The 24,159-nt window shown below is 43.4% G+C and overlaps 1 protein-coding gene across 1 annotated transcript in view; it reads left to right on the top strand.

Moving 5' to 3' along the window:
• Positions 1-24,159, top strand: part of LOC132400104 (piezo-type mechanosensitive ion channel component 2-like) — a 237,667-nt gene that overhangs the window by 50,744 nt on the left and 162,764 nt on the right. Inside the window, exons 12-14 of the mRNA XM_059981180.1 lie at positions 13,771-13,803; positions 17,064-17,176; positions 22,042-22,202. Coding sequence (XP_059837163.1) covers positions 13,771-13,803; positions 17,064-17,176; positions 22,042-22,202 — 307 coding nt within the window. The remainder of the gene's footprint in view (positions 1-13,770; positions 13,804-17,063; positions 17,177-22,041; positions 22,203-24,159) is intronic.

The raw sequence follows: 24,159 nt of genomic DNA, 5'->3' as shown, positions 1-24,159 counted from the left end.
TGTTGATGAGTACATGGAAATTAAAGATTAAAAAGGACAAGAACACTTGGTTGAAGTGATTCATGACCTTCCTCACAGTATCAACTAAAAGGTAACTTCTAATCTCTTAAATCTACACACCCTCCCAGTTCCAAGCCAATGACATTCTTCAAGACAGTGCCTACAGTAGCATAATGACCAAGGGGACTTCAACCTTCCGATAGGTAGGGTAAACCAAATGGCTAAAACTTGGCTTGAAGGATGAGTTCACAGACTATATTCGGGACATTCTTTTGGAACAACGCCAATGAAGGAACAATCTACCCTACGACTTCTCTTGTATGTATTGAAATAGAATTGCAGCAAGTTAACAATACAGAAGGAGGGCATGCATCCCATCATGTTGGTGTTGGTCAGTAATGTGAAATCCGCCCTAATCCTGTCTTTCAGCACTGGGACATGGCCCTGCAGGTTACAGTTCTTCAACTGCACATCAAAGTGTAATGAGAGAGAGCAATGGATGGTGCTGAACAGAATATGGTCTAGAATTGACTCAGACTTACACAAGATGACACAAACAAAATCCAAAGGCAAAATCACAAACAGTTGTACTAGAAATTAAACAAGTGTGTGAAGAGCAGGAGGATAAGATGTGAAAGAATAGGACCAATCAAGTGTGACAGTGCAAAAGGGTGTATGGAACTGGAGGAAATAGCAGAGGTACTTAATAAATACTTTAGTATTCACTATGGAAAAGGATCTTGGTGATTGTAGTGATGACTTGCAGCAGAATGAAAAGCTTGAGCATATAGATATTAAGAAAGAGGATGTGCTGGACCTTTTAGAAAGCATCAAGTTGGATAAGTTGCCGGGACCGGATGAAATGTACCCCAGCCTGGTGAGGGAGGAGATTGCTGAGCCTCTGGCAATGATCTTTGCATCATCAGTGGGGACGGGAGAAGTTACAGAGAATTGGAGGGTTGCAGATGTTGTTCCTTCATTCAAGAAAGAGAGTAGAGATAGCCCAGGAAATTATAGACCAGTGAGTCTTAACTCAGTGGTTGGTAAGTTGATGGAGAAGATCCTGAGAGGCAGGATTTATGAACATTTGGAGAGGTATAATATGATTAGGAATAGTCAACATAGCTTTGTCAAGGGCAGGTTGTGCCTTATGAGCCTGATTGATTATCTTGAGGATGTGACTAAACACACTGATAAGGAAGAACAGTAGATGTAGTGTATATGGATTTCATAAAAGCATTTTTAAGGTACCCCATACAGGGCTTATTGAGAAAGTAAGGAGGCATGGGATCCAAGGGAACATTGCTTTGTGGATCCAGAACTGGCTTGCCCACAGAAGGCAAAGAGTGGTTGTAGACGGGTCATGTTCTACATGAAGATCGGTCACCAGTGGAGTGCTTCAGGGATCTGTTCTGGGACTCTTACTCTCTGTGATTTTTATAAATGACCTGGATAAGGAAATGGAGGGATGGGTTAGTAAGTTTGCTGATGACACTGTTATGAATGTGAAGCAACTCTGAGGGTACAAAGTCCTTTTGGAGAATCGCAAGATTGCTATTAATTCAGGTCTGGGACCCAGGAAATGAGAGAGAGACACACAGAATACACAACCTGGTGGAATGTGTCCTGACCTCAGCAGAACGGAACCACTGATAACAGCCATTGTTTCTTGGAGAAGGAATTGTGTATTGAGTTCTGTACTATTCATTGAAACCTCTCGGGGGACAACCAGAGTGGGCTGGTTGAGGGGTTGCAACATCCCAACCTGATTGACATCTGAGACCCCGTGAGTGAGGATAAAAGAGGGTCTGGGGAACAACCCCTTTAGACGCACCAGGAGAAACGCTAGAAATCCCGTGACAGCATTTAATAGCGAAAGCCGGTGGGGGCTCATGTGCGTCCTCCCTTTGCCTGGGGTGGCGAGCTCACCACGGAAGAACGGTTTAACTAAAGGAGAGGTCGCACTTGAACGGCCACGACAACGAGACTCCTGACAGATCGAAATCATAAAGGAAAGCCAGCAAGTTTTTCTCCAAATCTCTCTCTCTCCAACAATTGCGACACAGCGGTCCCCAACGGATGCAGCCTGCATGAACTGAGTGAACTTTATATTTCTATCGGACAATACATTATCCCCTAGACAACGATAGAGCTTATTTCTTATTGATCATTATTATATCCGCACTTTTAGATTTAGTATTGGTGATGTATATTATCTGTATATTTGCATTGATATTATTTTTGTGTATTTTTAATAATAAATACTGTTAAAAATAGTATCATCAGACTTCAATGGACATCTCCATCTTTGCTGGAAAGTGACCCATTTACGGGGTTCATAACAACACAAAGGTTGGAGGTGTTGTGGATAGTGTGGAGGGCTGTCAGAGGTTACAGTGGGGCAATGATAGGATGCAAAACTGGGCTGAGAAGTGGCAGATGCAGTTCAACCCAGATAAGTGTGAAGTGGTTAATTTTGGTAGGTCAAATTTGATGGCAGAATATAGTATTAGTGGTAAGACTCTCGGCAGTATGGAGGATTAGAAGAATCTTGGGGTCTGAGTCCATAGGACGCTCAAAGCAGCTGCGGAGGTTGACTCTGTGGTTAAGAAGGTGTACAGTGTATTGGCCTTCATCAATCGTGGAATTGAATTTAGGAGCCGAGAGGTGATGTTGCAGCTATATAGGACTCTGGTCAGACCCCACTTGGGAGTACTGTGCTTAGTTCTGGTCGCCTCACTACAGGAAGGATGTGTAAGCCATAGAAAGGGTGCAGAGGAGATTTACAAGGATGCTGCCTGGATGGGGGAGCATTCCTTATGAGAATAGGTTGAGTGAACTCGGCCTTTTCTCCTTGGATGAAAGGTGAACTGATAGAGGTGTATAAGATGATGAGAGGCATTAATCGTGTGGATAGTCAGAGGCTTTTTCCCAGGGCTGAAATGGTTGCCACAAGAGGATACAGGTTTAAGGTGCTGGGGAGTAGGTACAGAGAAGATGTCAGGGGTAAGCTTTCTACTCAGAGTGATGAGTGTATGGAATGGGCTGCCGGCAACAGTGGTGGATGTAGATACAATAAAGTCTTTTAAGAGACTTTTGGATAGGTACATGAAGTTTAGAAAAATGGAGAGCTATAGGTAAACCTAGTAATTTCTAAGGTAGGGACACATTTGGCACCATTTTGTGGGTCAAAGGGCCTGTATTGTGCTGTAGGTTTTCTATGTTCTATAAACTTCTACGATTGAGCACTGAGTGCTCAGCCATGTGATCTTTAAGTACAGACTTTCCATGAGGGAATGTATCAGGCAATAATTGGCAGTCTAAGTCTTAAAGGCACAGCAACAGCTAGCCATACCCCAGGAAATTGGAGTGCCAAAACTTGAATGGCTGCTGCTGTTCCATCGGGACCATGATGGAAACCTCATCCTATGGCTGGCTCCTAATGGCACAGAGTAATCAGGATGGTCCTCTATCAAGCTAAGGTCCAGGATGTCCCATGAAGGAATCCAGCTTCTTTCTTTTGGGCTATATCCCTCCCGATCCATGAGGTACTGTCCAAAAGTTGTCAGACTGTGCAGTTGGGTTTTCCTTTAACAATTCTGGGAAGCAGAGTAAGTTTGGGATCTGGAGCCAAGGTGCTGGCACTCAAGGACTTAAGGATGAATATGTAGAACGTGGGGTGAATCTGCATGGAATTTGGGAGTTGGAGACAATAGGTAACTGGGTTGACGTGTTGTGGGATTTTGAATGTACTGATGTAACGAGGCCCAATTTTCTGGATTCAACTCGCATAAGAATATCTTTAGTTGAGAGCCAGACCCGCTGATGGAAAAGAAGTGCTGGTCCCTATCTTCTCTGGCAGTTGGCCTGGTCTTCTTGTTGCCGCAAATTGGCCAACAACATCTCTCTACCTTAACCCATTTCTGGTGACACCTCTAGGCCAGTTGGTCCGCTGATGAAAACCCTACCTCTGATTCTCGTTCCGGGAATAGCAGAGGATGGTACCCAAATTAGTATTCGAAAGGGGACTTCCAGATAGACGAACACTGAAGTATGTTTTGCATAAGCTCCACCCAGATCCGTTTGTCACTCCAGGTGGTAGGGTTCTCTGCAGCTAGACATATGAGTCTAGGTCCTGGCTGACTCTCTCCATTTGCCCATTGGTCTGTGGATGGAACCCAGACAACAGACCGGCAGAGGCCCCGGTGAGCTCACAAAAGGCCTGCCAAAACCTAGAGGAAAACTGGGGACCACGAGTTGAGCCAATGTCCAGGGAGAATCCTGAAGACACGCTGTAACATGAGTTTGATGGTCTCTGAAGCCAATGGTAGCTTAGAAGGGGGTTCGAAATGGCAGGCCTTGGAGCATCGGCCCATGACCACCATGATCACTGTATTATACTGAGATGCCGGAAGACCAGTGACAAAGTCCATGGAGATATGGGACCAAGGGCGAGTAGGAAAGGGGAGACAATGAAGCAGACCTTGAGGCTGTGCTTAGAGTTCTTTATTTTGTGTGCAGACATTGCACTCTAAGGCATATTCCCAATATCTTTAGTCATGCCTGGCCACCAGTAATGTCTTTTGACAAACTCTAGGCCACCATTGCATGCCCAGCTCCTGATGTTTACATTTATTGTACTATAGATTTTCTAAATATTTTTAAAGAATTTAAGGTGGTGGGGTATTTGGGAGGCAGGGTTTGAGGGTCAGCACAACATTGTGGGCCGAAGGGCCTGTAATGTGCTGTACTATTCTCTGTTCTATGTTAATATACCTATAGAAAAAGAATCTCGGGGTTGTATGTGGTGACGCATATGTACTCTGATAATAAATTTTACTTTGAACTTTGAACAGTGATCTTATTTAGCCCCCTAAAGTCAGTGCCTTGCCTTAGTCCACCATCTTTTGTTTGTTACAAAGAAAAACCGGTCCCAGTGCGAGATGTTGATGGTTGAATAAACCAGATGCCCAACCTTCTTAAATATAGTCCCCCATGGCTTTTCTCTGGGGCTGATAGAGCTGTGTCCTAAAGAGGACAAGTACCCAGAAGCAGTTCGATGGTGCAGTGATGGTCCCAGTTAGGTGGGAGAGTGGCAGCCTTGTTGTTGTTGAAGACCTTGAGCAGGTCTGAATATTCTGGAGGTACTGAAGATGCACTGGTGTGGGAGGTGGAAGTTCAACAGGTAATTCAGGAAGCATGGTGGTGGCAGTCTCGGAAGTTATTTCAGGAGGTAACTCAAAAGGACCCCTTTTAGAGGCATTTCCTTCAGCACTGCTTTGATCAGCCCAGAATGACACCAGTAGTCCAATTGACTCCAGGGTTGTGGGATGAGCCAGAACAAGTGGTATTTCTGTGGAGCAAATGAAGTGAAGCTGGACTGAATCCAGATACTGGCAAAACTTGAGCTTGAACAAGGCTATGTTGTGGTTGATCTGCCCCGGCACCAAGAGTTCCATCCAGGGTCGGGGCAGCGAGCCTTTGGCTGACATGTGAAAAGGGGATTTTCAATCTTTTGGCCAGTCCAAGGCCCAAACTAACCCCCCACCCCACACCAGAATCAATAAAGACATCTAGGGAATGTTTTCCCCATGAAAGTGGCATGGGGAACACCATCTGGAGGAAGCTGAACCAGGAGTGAGGCTAGCAGCTGTCACAGCCCTCCCTACACTGGACGGTACTGGGAATTTCCCAGCAAATTGGGACAAGAAGTCCAATAACACCTGGACTCTCCACAGTAAATGCACCTCTCCCTTGTCTCTATTCCATCTTGAGAGAGCATGGTCCGGTGTATTTCCATAGGCTCCTCAGAGGTTGGGATTGGCCCGGGGAATAGGAGAGGACAGAGGATAGTCAGGAGAGAATCTTTCTAGAATAATCCCCTTTGTCTGTCTCTTCTGCTTTCCGTTAATCGGTTATCGAGTCAGTCTGTCAAGTCTAGAAGACTCTCCGGATTAGCGGTTCCTATCTTAGCACCTTCATACTTGCCAACTAGGCACAATATACTTTCTGGTACCCCCATAAAGTAAAAGCATGTCTACCATATGCTACCGTGAGAAAAATTATTCTGCTTTAAAATTTTTATTTGTACAGCAATTTTGATGACAACATGAGCTTGATGGTATTTAGCAAGAGTTGAAATATGTGGTTCAAGTTGTGACAGCAAAAGCCTCAAGTCCCCACGTGTGACAATGTCCAAGAGGTTTCTGCTTTTTGTGAGTATGTGGTTCACTGCACTGAAGCCTCTTTCAACAAGGTAGGAGGATGGAAATGCAATGAGGAGCAGCTTTGCTCTTGTCCAAAGACCAGGGAACTTCGTATGACAGTGTCGTCACATACCACAAAAGCAGACAGTTTTGAAAAGCATTTTCAAAATCAGAATCGGGTTTATTATTTCTGGAATGTGTCATGAAAGTTGTTAATTTAGCAGCAGCAGTTCAATGTAATGCATAATCTAGAAGAAAAATAATAATAATAATAAAAAATAAATCAATTAATGTATATGTGTATTGAAGAGATTGGAGGCTACCCAACCTGATGGCATGAACATTGACTTCTCTGACTTCCATTAGTGCCTCTCCTCCGCTTCTTACCCCATCCCTGATATATTTAGCTTTTCTCCCCCCTCCTTTTTTTCTCTCTCTTTCTGCCCATCATTCTGTCCATTCTCCATCTCCCTCTGGTGCTCCCCTCCCCCTTTCTTTCTCCCCTCCCTAGGCCTCCCGTCCCATGATCCTTTCCCTTCTCCAGCTCTGTATCCCTTTTGTCAATCACCTTTCCGGCTCTCAGCTTCACCCCCCCCCCCCCCCCCAGTCTTCTCCTATCATTTCACATTTTCCCCTCCCCCTCCTACTTTCAAATCTCTTACTATCTTTCCTGTCAGTCCTGACGAAGGGTCTCGGCCCAAAATGTCGACAGTGCTTCTCCCTATAGATGCTGCCTAGCCTGCTGTGTTCCACCAGCATTTTGTGTGTGTGTTGTAGAGAATTAGTCGATCAGTAGAAGGTTGAGAGTTAGGTGTTTCTTTGGTTGACAGTCAGTGGAGAGTGGAGCGCTCAGTCCTCAACTGTTCGCAATACAGATTAACGATTTGGAAGAGTGGGCAGAGCATAGCATATTTAAGTTTATCAATGACACTAAATTGAGTGGAAAAGCAAATAGTGCAGAGGATGTGGTGAGTCTGCAGAGAGATACAGATAGGTTAAGTGAGTGGGTTAGGTTCTGGCAGATGGTGTACAATGTTGGTAAATGAGTGGTCATCCACTTTAGAAGGGAGCATAGAAGATCAAATTATAATTTAACTAATGAAGGTTGCAGCATACTATTATGCAGAGGTACTTGGAGTGTTTCCACATGAATCGTAGGTGCAACAGGTCATTAAGAATGTTGGCCTTCATTGCTGGAGGAATTGGAAGATATGAATAGGGAGGCTATGCTTCAATGTACTGGTGATACAGCACCTGGGGTATGCTTGAAGTTCTGGTCTCCCTACTTGAGGAAAGATATACTGGCTTTGGAAGCACAGAGGCTCACCAGGGATTCCGGAGATGAAGAGGTGAGCTGATGAGGAGATATTCAGTCACCTGGGACTATATTCATTGGAATTCAGAAGAATGTGAGGGGATCTTATGGAAGTGTCTAAAGTTACTAAAGGGATAAATAAGATAGAGGCAGGAAAGTCGTTTCCACTTGTAAGTGAGACTAGAACTAGCCTCAAGATTCAGAGGAATAGATTTAGGATGGAGATGAGGAGGAACTGCTTTTTCCAGCGGGTATTGGATCTGTAGAATTTTCTGTCCATGGAAGCAGTAGAAGTGACCTCATTAAATATATTTAAGACACCGTTAGGGTTCTGGGGAAAGAGCAGGTAGGTGGAGATGAGTTCACAGCCAGATCAGCCATGATCTCACTGACCCGCAGAGTAGGCTTGAAGGGCCAGATGACCTACTCCTGCTCATATTTCTTATGTTTGTATGTCTCCCTTGGCCGCCTTGTAGATCCTAGTGCATTCTCAGCAATATGAGAGTCACTTTCTTTTTTGTTCAACCCATTTCGCCTCACTAAATGATACTGTGTACTTCAGCCCTGCAGGTGATGATTTCCAGATCATAATTATCTGAAAAATCTGCCTCTTATTGCCTGTGCACATTCTGCCAAGATTTTAAAATCCAAGCCCCTGGTCCTTGAATTGCCCGCTACTGGAAACTAATGCGCTCCATCTACCCTGCCTAAAGCAAGTAGCATACAATGCTGATACAAGAACATAAGGAGGGTGAGCAGATGTGGGCCCTGTGGTCCCATGAACCTACTCTGTCACCCAGAGTGATCATTGACAGTGCCCCAACCCTCATCAGTCAACTATCAACACCGTCTGGCTTTAGCTGACCCCAATACTATTGCCAAAACAGCTCTCACATCGGCAGCACAGCAATGGAAAGTGTGAGCAGTTTCAGACTCCTGGAAGACATTTCAAGTACCTGGGGGTACACCTGGGTGTTAGATGTGAGTGGAACACCAACACAGAGGCTGTGTACAAGAAGGGCCAGTCGCCTCTACCTCCTGAGCAAACTGAGGTCCCTTGGAGTATGCAGGCCTCTCCTCATGTTCTACCAGTCTGCTGTCATCAGTACAATCTTCTGTGCAGTGCTGTGCTGGGGCAATTACATCAACAAGGGTGATGCCACAGGCTCAATAAACTGATTAGAAAGGCTGGCTGTGTTATAGGAGTCAAATTGGACACACTGGAGGCAATGGTAGAACAAAGGACACTACAGAAAATCCTGGCAATTCTGGACAATGTTTCTCACCTTCTGCATGCCACCTTGGCTGAACAGAGGAGCACTTTTAGTAATAGACTGAGACACCTGCACTGCTCCAAAGAGCGCTGTATGAGGTCATTCTTACCCTCGGCCATTAGGCTCTATAATGAGTCAACCTATAGCCGGGGAAGTGATGACCCCCTCCTGTTGGACTGTTTATGGTAACTTATTTTTTAATTCTTTCTACTTCTCTTCTAATATTTGTATATCTGTGCACTTGTAATGCAACTGTGACACTGTAATTTTCTTTGGGATCAATAAAGTATCTATTTATCTATCTTGCTTAAGCTCTCATGGTTCCAGAACACATGCTACATAATAGTTCTTTCCTTTTGATTGTTTTTTCTTTCCACTCTTTTCTATAAGTGTTTCCCTCAGATAAATACTTTGTGGAGATTTGTGATATATATGATTATATGATATATATGTACAATGTCTGAAATACATCTTATGGAAATGTTTGATGATGAACTTCAATAAAAAAATAAATTACAAAAAAAAAGAAAGCTTACTAACACCTCTAGTCTCTGAGGAGGCTGAAGAGAGCTGGACCATGCATATCTATACTCACAGCTTTCTACAGATGGGCAGTAGAGAGCATGGTAACATGCTGAATCACTGTGAGAGATGGAAACTGCACAGCAGCAGACAGGAATGCTCCACAATCGGTAGAGAAAGCTGTCCAACACATCACCAGCCTACCAACCATCGAGAAAATATATTACAGAAAGGTGCCAGGAAAGAGCCAGCAATATCATGAAGAATCCCTCCAACACAGATCAAGAGCCGTTTGTCCCACTCCCATCAGGGAGGAGGCTACATAGCATCCACTCCAGGACCACCAGACTCAAAAACAGTTACATCCTCCAAGCAGTAATGCTGAATAACACGTCCATTTAGTAAATCTCCCCGCCACACTCTCCCCCCGCCAACCCTCAATATTCCTGTCAGTCACCTTATGTACAGACTCTCCTGTGCTGAGCATCACTTTATGGACAATCAATCTTTGTATGTTAACTACGTTAAGTATTTATATTTATTTTGTTTTTGTTTATTATTGTGTTCTTTATCTTGCTGTGTTTTTTTTTTGTGCTGCATTGGATTTGGAGTATCAATGATTTCATTCTCCTCTATACTTGTGTTCTGGAAATTACATTAAACATCTTGAATCTTAAAAATGTTGGGCGATCTCAGGCACCACCTATGGAGAGGAATAAACAGACTGATGAATGCTGACGAAGGATCTCAGCCCAAAATGTCAACAGTTTATTCCCCTCCATAGATGTTAATGCTGCCTGAGATGCTGTTCCTCCGTGTGTGCATTGCCCAAGATTTCCAGCGTCTGCAGGATCTCCAGTGTTTGCAAAAACAACTCTCCTGCATTCTCGAGGAAATCTGCAGTTGCTGGAAATTCAAGCAACACACACAAAATGCAGGCCAGACAGCATCTATAGGAAGTAGCACTGTTGACGTTTCAGGCCGAGACCCTTCGCCTGCGTGGGATGACGAGTCTATCAGGACCCTGAGGACTTGTGGAAACTGTGTGGTGGTTTCTTTCAAATTTATAGTCTTTTAACATCTTTGGGCTATTTTTACTGTGCCTATGTTCTGTTTTTTTTTATTAATTATGGTATTGTCTGCACTGTTGTAACTATATGTTAAATATAACTATATGTAACTATGTGGTTTTGTGTAGGTCTTGTAGCTTTAGTTTTTGTTTTGTTGGGTGGTAGTATTGGTCTCCTGACTTGGTGTGTCTGGGTAGTCTTGTTTTGTCTGGTGGACTTGGAGCTCCTTTCTGGGGAACGCGCTAAGATGGTAGCGCGATATTAATATGCAGCAGCCTCTCCAGACTCTGGATTTGAGGATTGCCAAACGTTATGTGGATTTTCTGGTGTAGTCTGTTCTGTCGTGTGCTTTTGTGATATCATTCTGGAGGAACGTTGTTTCTTTTTTTAAACTGCATTGCAGTTGTGATTTCCAAATGACAATAAACCGAAATTCAATTCAATTCGATATTTGCACCTACAGCTCTGATCAGTTCATTCCAACCACAGAGCCTGCAGACTTCCCTAGCAGAAGCAGTGCTCTCGTGTTTCACGTGGCCATATGATTCCCAGGTATCCATGTGATCACTGGAATCTTCACGAGCTTGCTAAGACCAACGGTGAGCATAATCCTGGTAGCTGGATTGGCTTTCATTGGACATACTTGGAATGAAGCGTTTTTATTGCCTATCATGGGGAAATAGACAAGATATTGCCTCTTATTTCAAATTATTACACTTGGGGTCCTTGACAACGGGCTAGATGGCTGATCCATTGCCTGTTTAAGAGGCTCATACTTTATTGGAGGAATTGGGCTTCTTCTGGCTCTAGATTGGTTTTGTAGGAACTCCCAGCATTTGGCAAACACCTTGCACAGATCACAGCATCTGAGAGTCCAGTCATAATCTGAAAATTATCATTGGACCACAACTTTGTGTTAATAAGTGAGGGTCTTGTGCCTCATTAAATTACAAGATTTAGTTTTGCATTATATAAATTTTTTTTTGTTTTTTTTTCTTTCTTTTTTCTGTTTTTTTATATTATACATTATGAAATATTTAGATTTACTATGTTCATACATATATCTTATGGCTTATGTCTTGGTAAACTCATTTATATTGTAACTATTATGTATGTTTTTTTTTCATATGTAATGGAATGTGTATGTTGGTAATTTCTTTATCAATATATCATCTGTATTCTGTCCATATTACTAATATTAATAAAAAGATTTAGAAAGAAAGAAAGAAATTACAAGATGCAAGAGAGTGGTAGCAGATAGTTGCCTCTCTGATTGAAGGCCTGTGACAAATGGTGTGCAACAGGGATCAGTGCTGGGCCCTCTGTTACTTGTCAGTGATCTGCGTGATAATCCGATTAGCTGGATCAACAAATTTGCTGATAACACCAAGATTGGGGTGCAGTGGAGATCAGGGAAGGCTATCACAGCTTGCAGAAGGATCTGGACAAGCTAGAAAAATGGGCTGAAAATGGCAGTTGGAATTTAATGCAGACAAGTGTGAGGTGTTAGACTTTGGGAGGACAGACCATGGTAGGAGTTACACAGAGAGTGGTAGAGCACTGAGGCACAGTAGAACAGAGGGATCTGGGTATACCGATTCATAATTCCTTGAAAGGGAAATCACAAGTAGATAAGGTCATAAAGAGAGTTTTTGGTACATTGGCCTTTATAAATCAAAGTATTAAGTAAAGCAGTTGGGATGTTATGTTGAAATTGTATAAGGCATTGGTGAGACCTAATTGGAGTATTATATGCAGTTCTGGTCACCTACCTAATAAGAATGAAAGAGTACAGAGAAATTTTACAAGGATGCTGCCAGGACTTGAGGATTTGAATTATAGGGAAAAGTTAAACAAGTTAGAACTTTATTCCCAAGTTATAGGAAACTGAGAGGAGATTTAATAGAGGTATACAAAATTATGATGGTATAGATAGGGTAATTGAAAGCAAGATTTTTCCACTGAGGTTAGGAGCGACCAGAGCTTAGAGGTCGTGGGTTAAGGGTGAAAGATGAGCTGTTTAAGGGGAACATGAGGGGGAACTTCTTCACTCAAAGGGTACTGAGAATGTGGAATGAGCTGCCAGCGAAAGCGGTGGATTTGGGTTCAATTTCAACGTTTAAGAAAAAATTTAGTGAAGTACATGGACAGGAGGGGTATGGAGAACTATGGTTCGGGTGCAGGTTGATGGGTCTAGACACAGATTGGATGGGCCTGTTTGTGTGCTGTAGTGTTCTATGACTCTGTAAGAGTGATCATACAGTAAATACTTTGTCTGATTTTAACCCCGTCACATTATGCACCTGGGTAGGAGATGGGATGGTTCAAAGATGAGCAGGTGTGTCATGCCAACATGCTGACTAACAGCAAATCCCATCTCACCATCGGGTCATTGTCACATGGCTGGCTCTAGTTGTATGCTCTTCGCTCCATTACAAGAGTCGCTGTTCTTCAACAGCTGTGAAACACTTTGCAAAGAGGGTGAGGCAGTGACAGATACTGCGTAGGTGCAAGTCTTTCTCTTTCCCAGGGATCCAGTTTTCATCTAGGACCTGACTTTCATATTTCAAATATAAACTTCATCCACAATAAAGTATGTAAAAAGTGAAAATTTTTTTACATTTCGTCATTTGGTTAATCAATTTGTAGTGTTAACATTTCATTTTTAACCATGTCACCAGTGCTACTCATGTGGCCTCCTGGGACAATGCACCCTTTTATTTTTGGAGAGGTTTCCTCCCCTCCATCCACTCAGCCCCTCCATATCCAGTAGCAGGAGGAGCCTCTGATGTCCTTCTCCATGGGACCATAATGTTGGCTGCGCTGAGGTTTCTGTTCACTCCTTGGCACATACTCCTGGAGCCTGGACCGTGCTAGTCAGCAGCATTCCTGTGCAAACCTCTTGCTTTGCGAAAGGCCAACATGGATCAAAGGGCATCTTTCACTGAGCTGATAGCCTTCCAGCAGCACATGCGCGTCTGTCTGATCTGGGAACTGCCCGTGGATCAAACAGTACCTGGGGGAAATCCACCTGTCTTCTGCCTCACAGTCAAATTGACATCAGTAAATGCCAATGTTGTCGGCTACATTTTAAAGTAATGGTTAACGTAACGTCGTTAACCATGAGCCAGATTGAAATCCGCCATTGTCTGTAAGATGTTTGTGTGTTCTCCCTGTGACTGCCTCGGTTTCCTCCGAATGCTCTGGTTTCCTCCCTCATTCCAAAGATGTATGGGTTAGCAGGCTAATTGATCATATGGGTGTAATGGGTGGCATGGGCTTGTTGTCTAGAAGGGCCTGTTACAAAGCTGTTTCTCTAAATAAAATAAACAACAAACACCACGATGAGTTTAAAAAAATTAATGTTTGCCTTTATTTTACAGCATTAAAGTTCAAGCTAGGAAGCTGAGCATGAGGTGAGTTCTAATATTGTCCTTCCTTCTGAAGTCGCCAATTATAATGTTTACTCTGCTTTATTCCTGCAGCTCACTTTCTCCATGTAGGGTGAGACACTTGATCCTTTTTAGGCCATGGCCATTGATTGGTGTTCTCACATTCACATCTGCGTCAGAAGGTGCTGTATATAGGTCTCAGTCAAGAGACTTCAACACAGGGTCTCAGCTAACATTTGCCAACAGTGCAGAGAATGGGGTTACTTCGGGATCAGATCTGAAAAGCAAGGCCTCAGCTGCTGTTTGAAAGTGGACTTGATACTGTACTGTCAAGCATTCATGAACACAAGACCATGTGACGTAGCAGCATAATTAGGCCATTCGATTCCATGCTCAGCCCTAGTCTCCTGCTTCCTCCCATAACCTTTGACACCTTTACCAATCAAGAACCTACAACTTGTGCTTTAAATATACCCAAGACTTGGCCTCCACAGATGCCTGTGGCAGTGAAGTCCATAGATTCACCATACTCTAGCAAAAGAAATTCCTTCACATCTCTGTTCTAAAGTGCCATCCTTCTATTTTGAGTCTGTAGCCTCTGATCCAAAACTTCCCCAAGATTGTACATCCAGTATTCGGTAGGTTTTAATGAGCTATCCACCCCACCCCCTATTCTGAACTGAACTGAACTGCAGCAAGTACAGGCTCAGAACCAGTAGACGCTCATACATTATCCCTTTCATTCCAGGATCATCCTTGTAAACCTCCTCTGGACCCTCTCTGATGCCAGCACATTTTTTCTTAGATATGGGGCCCAAAACTGTTCACAGTATTCCAAATGTAGACCGATCCATGTGTTATAAAATCTCAGCAATACATCTTTGCTTTTATATTCTAGTCCTTTCAAAATTAATACCAACATCTTATTTGCCTTCCTTACTACTGACTCAACCTGCAAACTCAGTAATTAATGATTCTGTAGTTGATTATCATAAGAAATATTGTTACATTAGAAAACTGATCAATCCATAAACTTAAAGTAAAAGTAAAGAAAGTTTTTTTCAGGAACATTCCTGCTACTGTCAAGTCTGCTTTTCAGTCTTCATAAATTTTATTTTATTAATCTACAGGATCTTGCCGGACATCTCTGGCAAGAGCAGCGAGCGCTGCCTGTCTGGTAGCGGTGAACTGCTGTTTGGAACCACTCCAGCTCGTGTGATAAAAGTGATAGTGACTGAAGAGTGGGGAGATGCTGTCAAAAAAGCCCCAGTGAATCTCTCTGTTGTAAATTATTCCCAGTATTTTATTTTTTATTCAGAGATACAGCACAGTTACAGCCTCTTCTGGCCCAAAGAGTCTGCGCTGTCCAATTATGCCCATGAAACCAATTAACCTACTGACCCATACGTCTTCAAAATGTGTGAGGGACTGGAACACTTGGAGAAAACCCTGCAGTCACTGACAGATTGTGCAAACTCCTTGCAGACAGCAGCGGAATTGAACCCGGATCACTGGTGTTGTAACAGCATTTCACCAACCACCCCAGCCAGTCTACCACCCCAAAGAATGCATCAGAATGCGTCTCTTTTGGAGTTGGACGTAGCCTGCCTCTGTAACGTGTCACATCAGTTCATGCCTGAATGGGGCCTACTAGCTTGCATCTTTATTTGTCGGGGGGCAGACAGAGCTGAATATTGTTCACCAATCACTACTCACTATTCAATCAATAGATGTTTGGATACCAAGGGAATCGAGAGATGTGGAGTGAATGTAGGGATGATGAAAGACCAGACATGATATTAAGTAGTTAAGCAGGCATAAGCGACTGACTGCACAGTCACTTCAGCTCCTGTTTCTGGTCATGGAGTCATACAAGTATGGAAATAGGCCCTCTGGCCCAGCTGGCCCACACCAACCAAGAGCCCCATCTAAGCTAGTCCCATCTGTCAATGTCTGGCCACCTCCCTCTTAAACCTTTCCTACCCATGTACCTGTCCCAGTACCTCTTAGATGCTGTTAATGTACCTGCCTCATCATCTTCCTCAGACAGCTCATTCCATATACAGGCCACCCCCCCCCCAGGGGAAAAAAGTTACCCCTCAGGTTTGTATTAATTTCTTTTCTCTCTCACCTTAAACCTACGCCCTCTGGTTCTTGGTTCCTGAACCCCCGGGAAAAGAAAACTATGCACAATTGCCCTATCTGTGCCCCTCAGAATTTTATATGCCTCCAGAAGATCACCCTTCATTCTTCTATGCTCCAATGGAAACAAATCCTAACCGGTTCAGCCTCTCTCCACAACTCACCCTGCTGAATCTCCTCTGCACTCTTTCCAGCATAATGGCATTTCTCCTATAGCAGGGTGACCAAAACGGAACACGAAATTCCACTGGCAGCTCATCAATGTCTTGTACAATGTGTTCCTGTGTTCTGATCTTAAAACAGCTGCAAATAATGCAGCTGTGAACAATTTCTTTATCAATGTTCCGTAACTGGAATGATTACCATCCAGCAACTATGACTATCTTCCTCTTTACAAGACATGATCCCAGCCAGAAGAGACCTTTACCCTTCATTCCCATTAACCTCAATTCCTGATAGCTTCTCATTGCTAGTTTGACCTTTCTTTCCATAGAGATATGGTATGGGTATTTCTAGCAACGTCAATATACGCATTCCATTCCTAATTGTCCTTCTGACAATAAGAAGTTAATTGCAATTGAGTGGCTTGCTTGGCCAATTTTGAAGGCAGTTAACTGGATCTCAAACTGAGTATGTCAAAGCTTAGGACAGCATTCTTTAATGCATAAATGCATAAGTATCCATCAGAGGCTGGTTCTGAAGATAAATCAGCCTGTTATTTTCTTAATAAGTTATGAGATGAGGACATTACTAGCAGAACCAGCATTATTGTCCATCCTGTATTGACCACAAGAAGACCGTGATTATCATCTTCATAACCACAGTGTGGTGAACATATTCCCACAGTTCTGCAACTCGTACCGTAGATCCAGAGATTTTACTGGGGACAATTAAGGAACGGTGTTTAAATAAGGGTCCTTGACAGGAGGAGAGCGTTACATTGGCAGGGTTGCAATGTGCCCCTTTCCTCCGCCTTTCTGGCTGGTAGAAATCACAGTTCAGATGATGGCTGGTAGGTTCCAACTTAAGTTTTAACAGTTTTTAAACAGATGATAACCAGAATAAAGTTATCCTTATAAATGAGCCTCTTCTTTTCAGCTTTATGAGAATCCAGCGGCATGATACATTGCTTTCTTTGCCAGGTTGAATGACGAACACAGTGAAAGCATTAGGAACAGGAGTGACACCTTGGAGAAGCTCAGCTTCGAAGACAAGGACCTACGTTTGGAGGTAGAGGTTGAGCCAGATAATAAAGGTAATCCTAGATAAGGTCATGTGGCCTTGAGTACTGAATTTCAGCTTATGTGGACTTCTACCTTCACCCCTGTTCGTTGCTGCAATGTACCTAAGTACAGTTGTAAACCCACCCATGTTCCTGACCTGGACTGCTCTGGATTCCAGATGGTCCTAATTACACACTGACCCCCAGGTGAACCTCAGTCCTGGTCACATCTCAGAACCCCTAACGAGACAGACAGGGTTTCCAAACAACTGGATACTGAGTCATCAGCGATTTATACTTGCTTGTGTTATTCTGTACAACATGAAAGAGGACTGTAAGGTAGAATGTAGCAAATGGACTGTTTTTTTTTTGCTTTTCTGTACGAGACCAAAGCAAGCCAGCATTTATTTGCCATCCCTGGATTACTGGTTCATTTCAGAGGACAGTTAGGATTCAAAGTCTTAAGTGGAGTTTATTGTCATGTGTATAAGTACAGGAATACACAGGTGAAATTAAAAAAAAACTTATTTGCAACATGGGCACATTGCATCATAGAAGAGCCATTCACAAGAGAAAAAACATAAATTAAACACAAATCACGCATAATTTTATAATAAAGAATACAATTAGAACAAAAATGTTAATTTTAGTGCAATAACATTGGTAGGTCTGGAATCACAGGCTGGAGACCAGGAAAGGATGTCAGCTCCCTTCTGCTTGATCAGATTTGATGATTACTTGATAGTCTCATGGGCACCATTACTGAGTTGGCCTTAAAATCACATTAACTTCATTACCTGAATTTGCATTCCCCAGCTGCTGTTGTGGGATTAAGCTCATACCTCTGGATCAATATTCTGGGCCTCTGGATACCATTGCAGGAACAGTCTGTACTGTCTAAAGAGAATAGTGGTTGGGTTCTGGCAAAATGATTTTATTCGTCAGTGATTTTTCAACTTTAGGTGTGAGCTGGACACTGGGGTTTACTCTGAATATGGTTCTGAGGATCTTTCCTAAATGGTAACATGAAAGGGGACTGATGAGAGCAGCCATAGACCAAATGGACAAACTGGCTTCCTACAATGCTGTCATAAGTATGTTAAGTGCATTACCTTGGAAGTGTAGGATGTGTTCTGGTGCTATGAGAGGTTGTATGTGATGTGCACTGCCATGAGTTTGAAGCTGCTTGGCATTTCCACTGCTGTTCTGTCAATGTAAAAGGCTGTGTGGGTGATGTAAGTTCTCCTGAAGTTGATAACCATCAGCTTTGTCTTGTTGATATTAAGGAGGAGGTTATTTACCTAGGACCAGGCCTCGAGTGCTTCCATCTCCTCTCTATAGGCTTTCTCATCATTGTTACTGATGACCCCCTCTACTGTTGTGCCATCAGCTAACTTGACAAGGTGATTGCTCAGGTGCAGTCACGTGTGAAGAGCATACTGCGGTGGGCTCAGCACACAGCCCTGGGGGATGATGGGCAAGGAGGAGCGATAGTGAGTCCTGACTATCTGAGTTCTGTTGGTTAGGAAGTCCCAGCACCAGGTTACACTGAGGAGTAGGAGTTTGTTCACAAGATCTGTGGGACAATAGTGTTGAACTGAAATCCAGAAACAGCATTCGGATATAAGGGTCCTTGTTTATAGGTGAGTCAGGGCAAGGTGCATGGCATCTGTCATAGAGCACTCTGTCAGTGAGTATACCAGTGAATGTCCAATGTGGCAAGAATGGATGTTTTGAGATGTGCCATTATCAGCTATTCAAAGCACTTCATAACGACTGGTGTCAGTAATTGCTTCAATCTGAAGGTGTAGAGTTCTTTGGTACAGGGATGATGATGGCTGACTTGAAGCATGTGGGGAAAACAGCGGGGTTGGATGAGTGATGTGTTGAAGGTGTCTGTGAAGATGTCAGTGAGCTGGCGTGCACGCTCCTTGAGTACCCAGCCTGGGCTGTTGTTTTTGGCCCAGTTGCCTCACAGGGGTTGAGTCTCCGCAGAGACCTTCTCATGTCTGCCGCTGTTACAAAGAGTGGCTGCTCGCCTGAGGGGAGAGTAGCTTTTGTGGCTGGTGCATGCCTCCAGGCGTGTATAAAAGTTGTTTAGAATGTCGGAGAGGGAGGCGTCACTGGTACAGTCGAGACTCTTTTTCCTCGTGTGGTCAGTAATGCCCATGATGCCCAGCCACGTATGGCGGAAGTTGTTATCGGACAGGTGTCCCTGAATTTTTTGTGTGTAGGTGGCCTTTTCCCTCTTGAAGCCCTAGGTGAGGTTGCTCAGAGAACTGTTCTGTCACGAGGCTCAAAGACAGTGTACCAGACCTCCTTGAACATCAGCCAGTTGTCTGTTCGGAACAGTCCTGAAGCATAGAGATAGCCTTATTAGGCCACACAATGATGGTCCTCCTGACCAGTTTCTCCATTTTCAGCAGTGGTCAGTGTGCTGGGATTAACAATATGGAGATGTGGTCGGAGAGGCCAAGATGAAGGCATGGGATGGCTTTGTAAGTACCACACTTGTTTGTACGAACATGGTCCAGTCTGTTCAGCTAGTGGCTGTGGTGATGTGTCAGTGGAATTTGGGTAAAATGTCCTGTGGTTAGAAAGGTAGGATAATTGTGTGAGAATGATAGATCCCAAGAAAAAGAAACCAGAAATGAAAAGGTGGGATTGAGACTGCACCAGGAGATCACATAGCAAGTGATTTGGAGGAATTTTGAAGAGCAGTCTTTTTTTTATTAGGTTTTTTTATACATTTTACGAATTAAAAAACCCCAAATCACAATGAGGAACATTAATACAGTGCAAAATTAAGCATACAATGACAATATGATACAAAGAAGGAGAATTTAAGAAAAAAGCACCTAAATTGAAAACAAGTAAACTTAGTATCCTCCCCAAGCCCCACAACACAAAAAAAAAACCCAGACCAACCACAACACAATATAGAGAATATAAATCAGGACAATCAAACTCCCAGACTGTGAATACACTTAGCAACAGAGGATAATAATGCCTTCTACCAGAGAAAAAAGGGAGCTGAAAGCAAGGGAACGAAAAGAAAAAAACCCTAGTCAAGAGGAAGGTTATGAAAGTACTCGATAAAAGGTCCCCAGACCTTATGGAACTTTAGGTCCGAATTAAGAACTGAATAATGAATTTTTTCAAGGTCCAAGCAGGCCATGATGTCGTTAAGCCATTGAGCATGAGTGGGCGGGGCAACATCTCTCCATCTGAGGAGGATCAAGCGTCTAGCCAGGAGAGAGGCAAAGGATAATATTCGGCATTTGGTCAGACTCAGACGTAAATCTGTCTCGCCCCAGAAACCGAACAAGGCAATTAAGGGGTTTGGTTCTAGGTGCTGATTCAGAATATACGATAACGTAGTGAAGACATCTTTCCAAAATTTCTCCAAGCTAGGACGGAACCAGTACATATGAATGAGAGAGGCCACGCCCCTCTTGCATTTATCACAGAGCGGACTAATGTCAGGGTAGAATCGAGATAGTTTAGATTTAGACATATGGGCTCTATGAACAATCTTAAACTGTAAAAGGCAGTGGCGAGCACAAAGAGAGGTTTAGTTAACCGATTTGAGAACTGAATCCCAGCTCTCCTCAGATAAGGAGGTATTTAAATCCTGCTCCTATGCCATTTTAATTTTATCCACAGGGGCCTGTCGTAAGGCTGCTAATTTATCTCGAATAATTGATATTAAACCTTTACCTAGTGGATTAATGGAAAGAAATAAGTCCATAGCATTTTTCGCAGGCATTTCAGGAAAGTTAGGAATTAAAGGAGCAATAAAGTGTCTAATTTGGAGATATCTAAAAAAATGAGCATTGGGCAGATTGAACTTAACAGAGAGCTGCTGAAAAGAAGCGAAGTGATTATCAATGAAAAGATCTTCAAAATGTCTAATGCCCTTCCTATACCAAACATGGAATGCTGAAAAAAAGGTAGGTAAAAAAAGGTGATTATGTACAACAGGGCTGGAAACGGAAAAACCATGGAAACCATAGCATTTCCTAAACTGAGCCCATATACGCAAAGTGTGTCTAACAAGAGGATTAGCTATTGATCTGGACAGACTGCTAGGGAGTGCAGAGCCAAGAAGTGCAGAGATAGATAGTTCTTTAGTGGAGCTCAACTCCATTGCCACCCAATTAGGGCACTCGGGTTGGCCATGGAAGAAAGACCAAAAGGTATATTAGCTGCCCAATAATATAAACGAAAGTTAGGTAAAGCCATGCCACCCTCTTTTTTAGATTTTTGGAGATGGATTTTATTAATTCTAGAGCACTTATTCTTCCACAGATATTGAAGAGCAGTCTTGAGCTTCAAATTTGCAAGGTTCTGAATTGATATTTGACTCCTTCACTGTGGCCTTGGTGCTGTTTTGCCCTTCCTTACCGTCAGGATAGAGATCTGCCTTCTCCAGGTGTCACCAGACTAGAAATATCGCCATTTTGAAGGGAGCTGTGAGTAGCTATGTCCCATGGACAGGTCAACAGGTAAAGAAAGGAATGGCTTTAAATTTGGTTCTGAACACCCAGGAGGAACTGGTGGAGTTCTGCAGGCAGAACCTTGGCTTTGACTTGGAGAGAGCAGCTGCTTCTCGGGCCACAGTTCCTACCCCCAGTGATCTGATCCCAAGTTCAACATTGACTTCCGAAGGAAACACATTATCGACTGGAAATGTGTGTGGCTTTGGAGTGTATCTGAGCTGTTACACTGGGGAGTAGTTGAATAGTAATTTATCTCAGGATGTTGGAGGAAAGAACTGTAGTCCTTGTGCAGACAGATCTGTCCCTGAGACTGTCTTTTCCATAGGGGGGTAGAAGGAGAAGTAAAGGGTTCTTTTCCTAGGGAATGTGAGGAACCTCCTCTCTTTTCCATTGCAGCAAGCCCCTGTCCCTGGAGTATGGTGATTGACAGACTGACCACCCTGTTTCTGAAGTTCCTGGAGCTGGTGAACAAAGCTCAGGTCTTGGTGTGGAGACTACTGGAACTTCACATCATCAAGATCGTCTCGTCCTTTATCATTTGGATCACACTGAGAGAGGTGAGCAGATTAACACAGTGAGAATGTGAGGACTCTGACAACTCAAACACACAAGGAGAACAGCATGGACCTGCCAACCTGCCAAATCTGAGGTCTGAACAGAGAAATGCCATTCTTGTACAGAATTGACCAGCAGTTACAGATATTGACCAATTGGTAACCTTGTTTAGTTTGTTACAAACCCCGTAACTGGGTCAATTACCAGCAAAGATAGAGAGGACCGTTGAAGTCTGATGGTACTATTTTTAAAAGTCTTTATTTATAAAGGGGCACAAAAATAAGATTAATACAGACATTCAGGTAAAATACGTCGTCAATACTCAATCTAAAAACACAGGTATAATAATAATCATCAATTAAGCAATAGCTCTATCGTTTGTCTGGGGGGATATTGTATTGTATTGTCCGATGGAAAGATGCAGCTTCAAGCTGCAGCTCTTTGGGTTTAAGAGAGAGACGGTTTGAAACTTGCCCGAGTCTTTATGAGGCCAATCCGTTGCGTCGGGGGAGTTGGTTCCCTGTTGTTAGTTCCAAGTCGTTTTCCGTGGTACCAGCCACCAGCCCCCAGGCAAGGGAACCGAACGCACGTGGCTTCCTTCAAATGGCTTCCCGCTATTACGGGATTGCTAGCGTTTCCTCTGGTGCGTCTGAGGGGCTGTCCCTACAGCCCCCCCTTTTATCCTAACTCGCCGGGTAGTAGATGTCAATCAGGTTGGGGTGATGCAATCTCTCTCTCAACCAGCCCACTTTGCCCGAGGGCTTGCACGTAGCATAGTCCCCAGTCCACAAACGTTGTCTCCAGGAGACAATGGCCAGGTCTCTCTCTCATTTCCTGGGTCCTCTGACTCAACCCAATAATGCTCTTGCGATTCTCACAAAGGAGGGGGCTACCCCGCACCCTTTGGCCCCTCAGAGCTGTGGTACAGTCTTAACAAGTTCAAATTCCTTATTTGCAATATCAGTCACCATTCACAATACAGCTGTTAGAAGTAAAAAAAACACTACAGGCTAACAACTAATGATACATTGAAATTAAAGTAATAATCCCTTAGTTAGAGTTTGTGCCTTACATCAATTGATTACAACCTAATCTTGTCTCCATATGCCAAGTGGCTGCAGTCCCCTGCTCTGCAAAGGAAAACTTTACTCTTCAAAGACCTTTCTTGCCTGAGCCATCTGCACACTAACTGCAAACTATTGTAGTCTAGAGGACATTATCCTAACACTGCCTTTGCACAACTTTCACAAGAGCAAAATTAATGCTGAACTGGTTTGGCTCAACTCAGGAAGCTCCTGTCACACTGCACCTTCATACTTCGTACTCCTGCACCCGACCTGGTTGCAAAGAAAGTAGAGTGTCTTTTAAATAATAAATAGCATGGATGGCCAGGGTGGGAGACAAGAGAAATTTTGGTTTTCCACATCCTGAAATTGAAGAAAAAATTAACTCAGAATACTGATTTAGATTTCACTTGATTCAAAGCTAGGAAGCATAGGTTCAAAGATGTGAAAATTAATTTAGGACAGCTGAAGCTTCCAGCATCTGGGAGGCAACTTAGCTCCGTCTTCGCATAAGAGGCTGGGGCCAGCAGCTGAATGAGGCCCTACCAATCTTCTGATCCATAGGGACCTCCCGGTCTGGAGATGTAGATGAAGATGCTGGAATTCAGGAGTGCTGTGGTGGGTAGATCTAAGGGAAAGGATTAGATATTAGCCAGAGACTGGCCCAACGGACATGATAGACCCATCCAATTGATTAAGCCATCAATATTTTTACCCACATGGCCAAATCTGGGGACCCTGACAGACAACAACAAACACATTCAGGATGTCTTCATGGTGAATCAGGTAAGGAGTATTTGACTGGGGAAAAAGAAACAGCAGATATGATCACCACCGTGTGGCCCAATCTCTGATGAACTGGCTGCGTGGAAATGTGTGTGCATTTAGATAGCAG

The sequence above is a fragment of the Hypanus sabinus genome, chromosome 9 (genome assembly GCF_030144855.1).
Source record: "Hypanus sabinus isolate sHypSab1 chromosome 9, sHypSab1.hap1, whole genome shotgun sequence".
Lineage (NCBI taxonomy): Eukaryota > Metazoa > Chordata > Chondrichthyes > Myliobatiformes > Dasyatidae > Hypanus > Hypanus sabinus.
The sequence above is the reverse complement of the archived record's forward strand: the minus strand, read 5'-3'. Positions and strand labels throughout refer to the sequence as shown.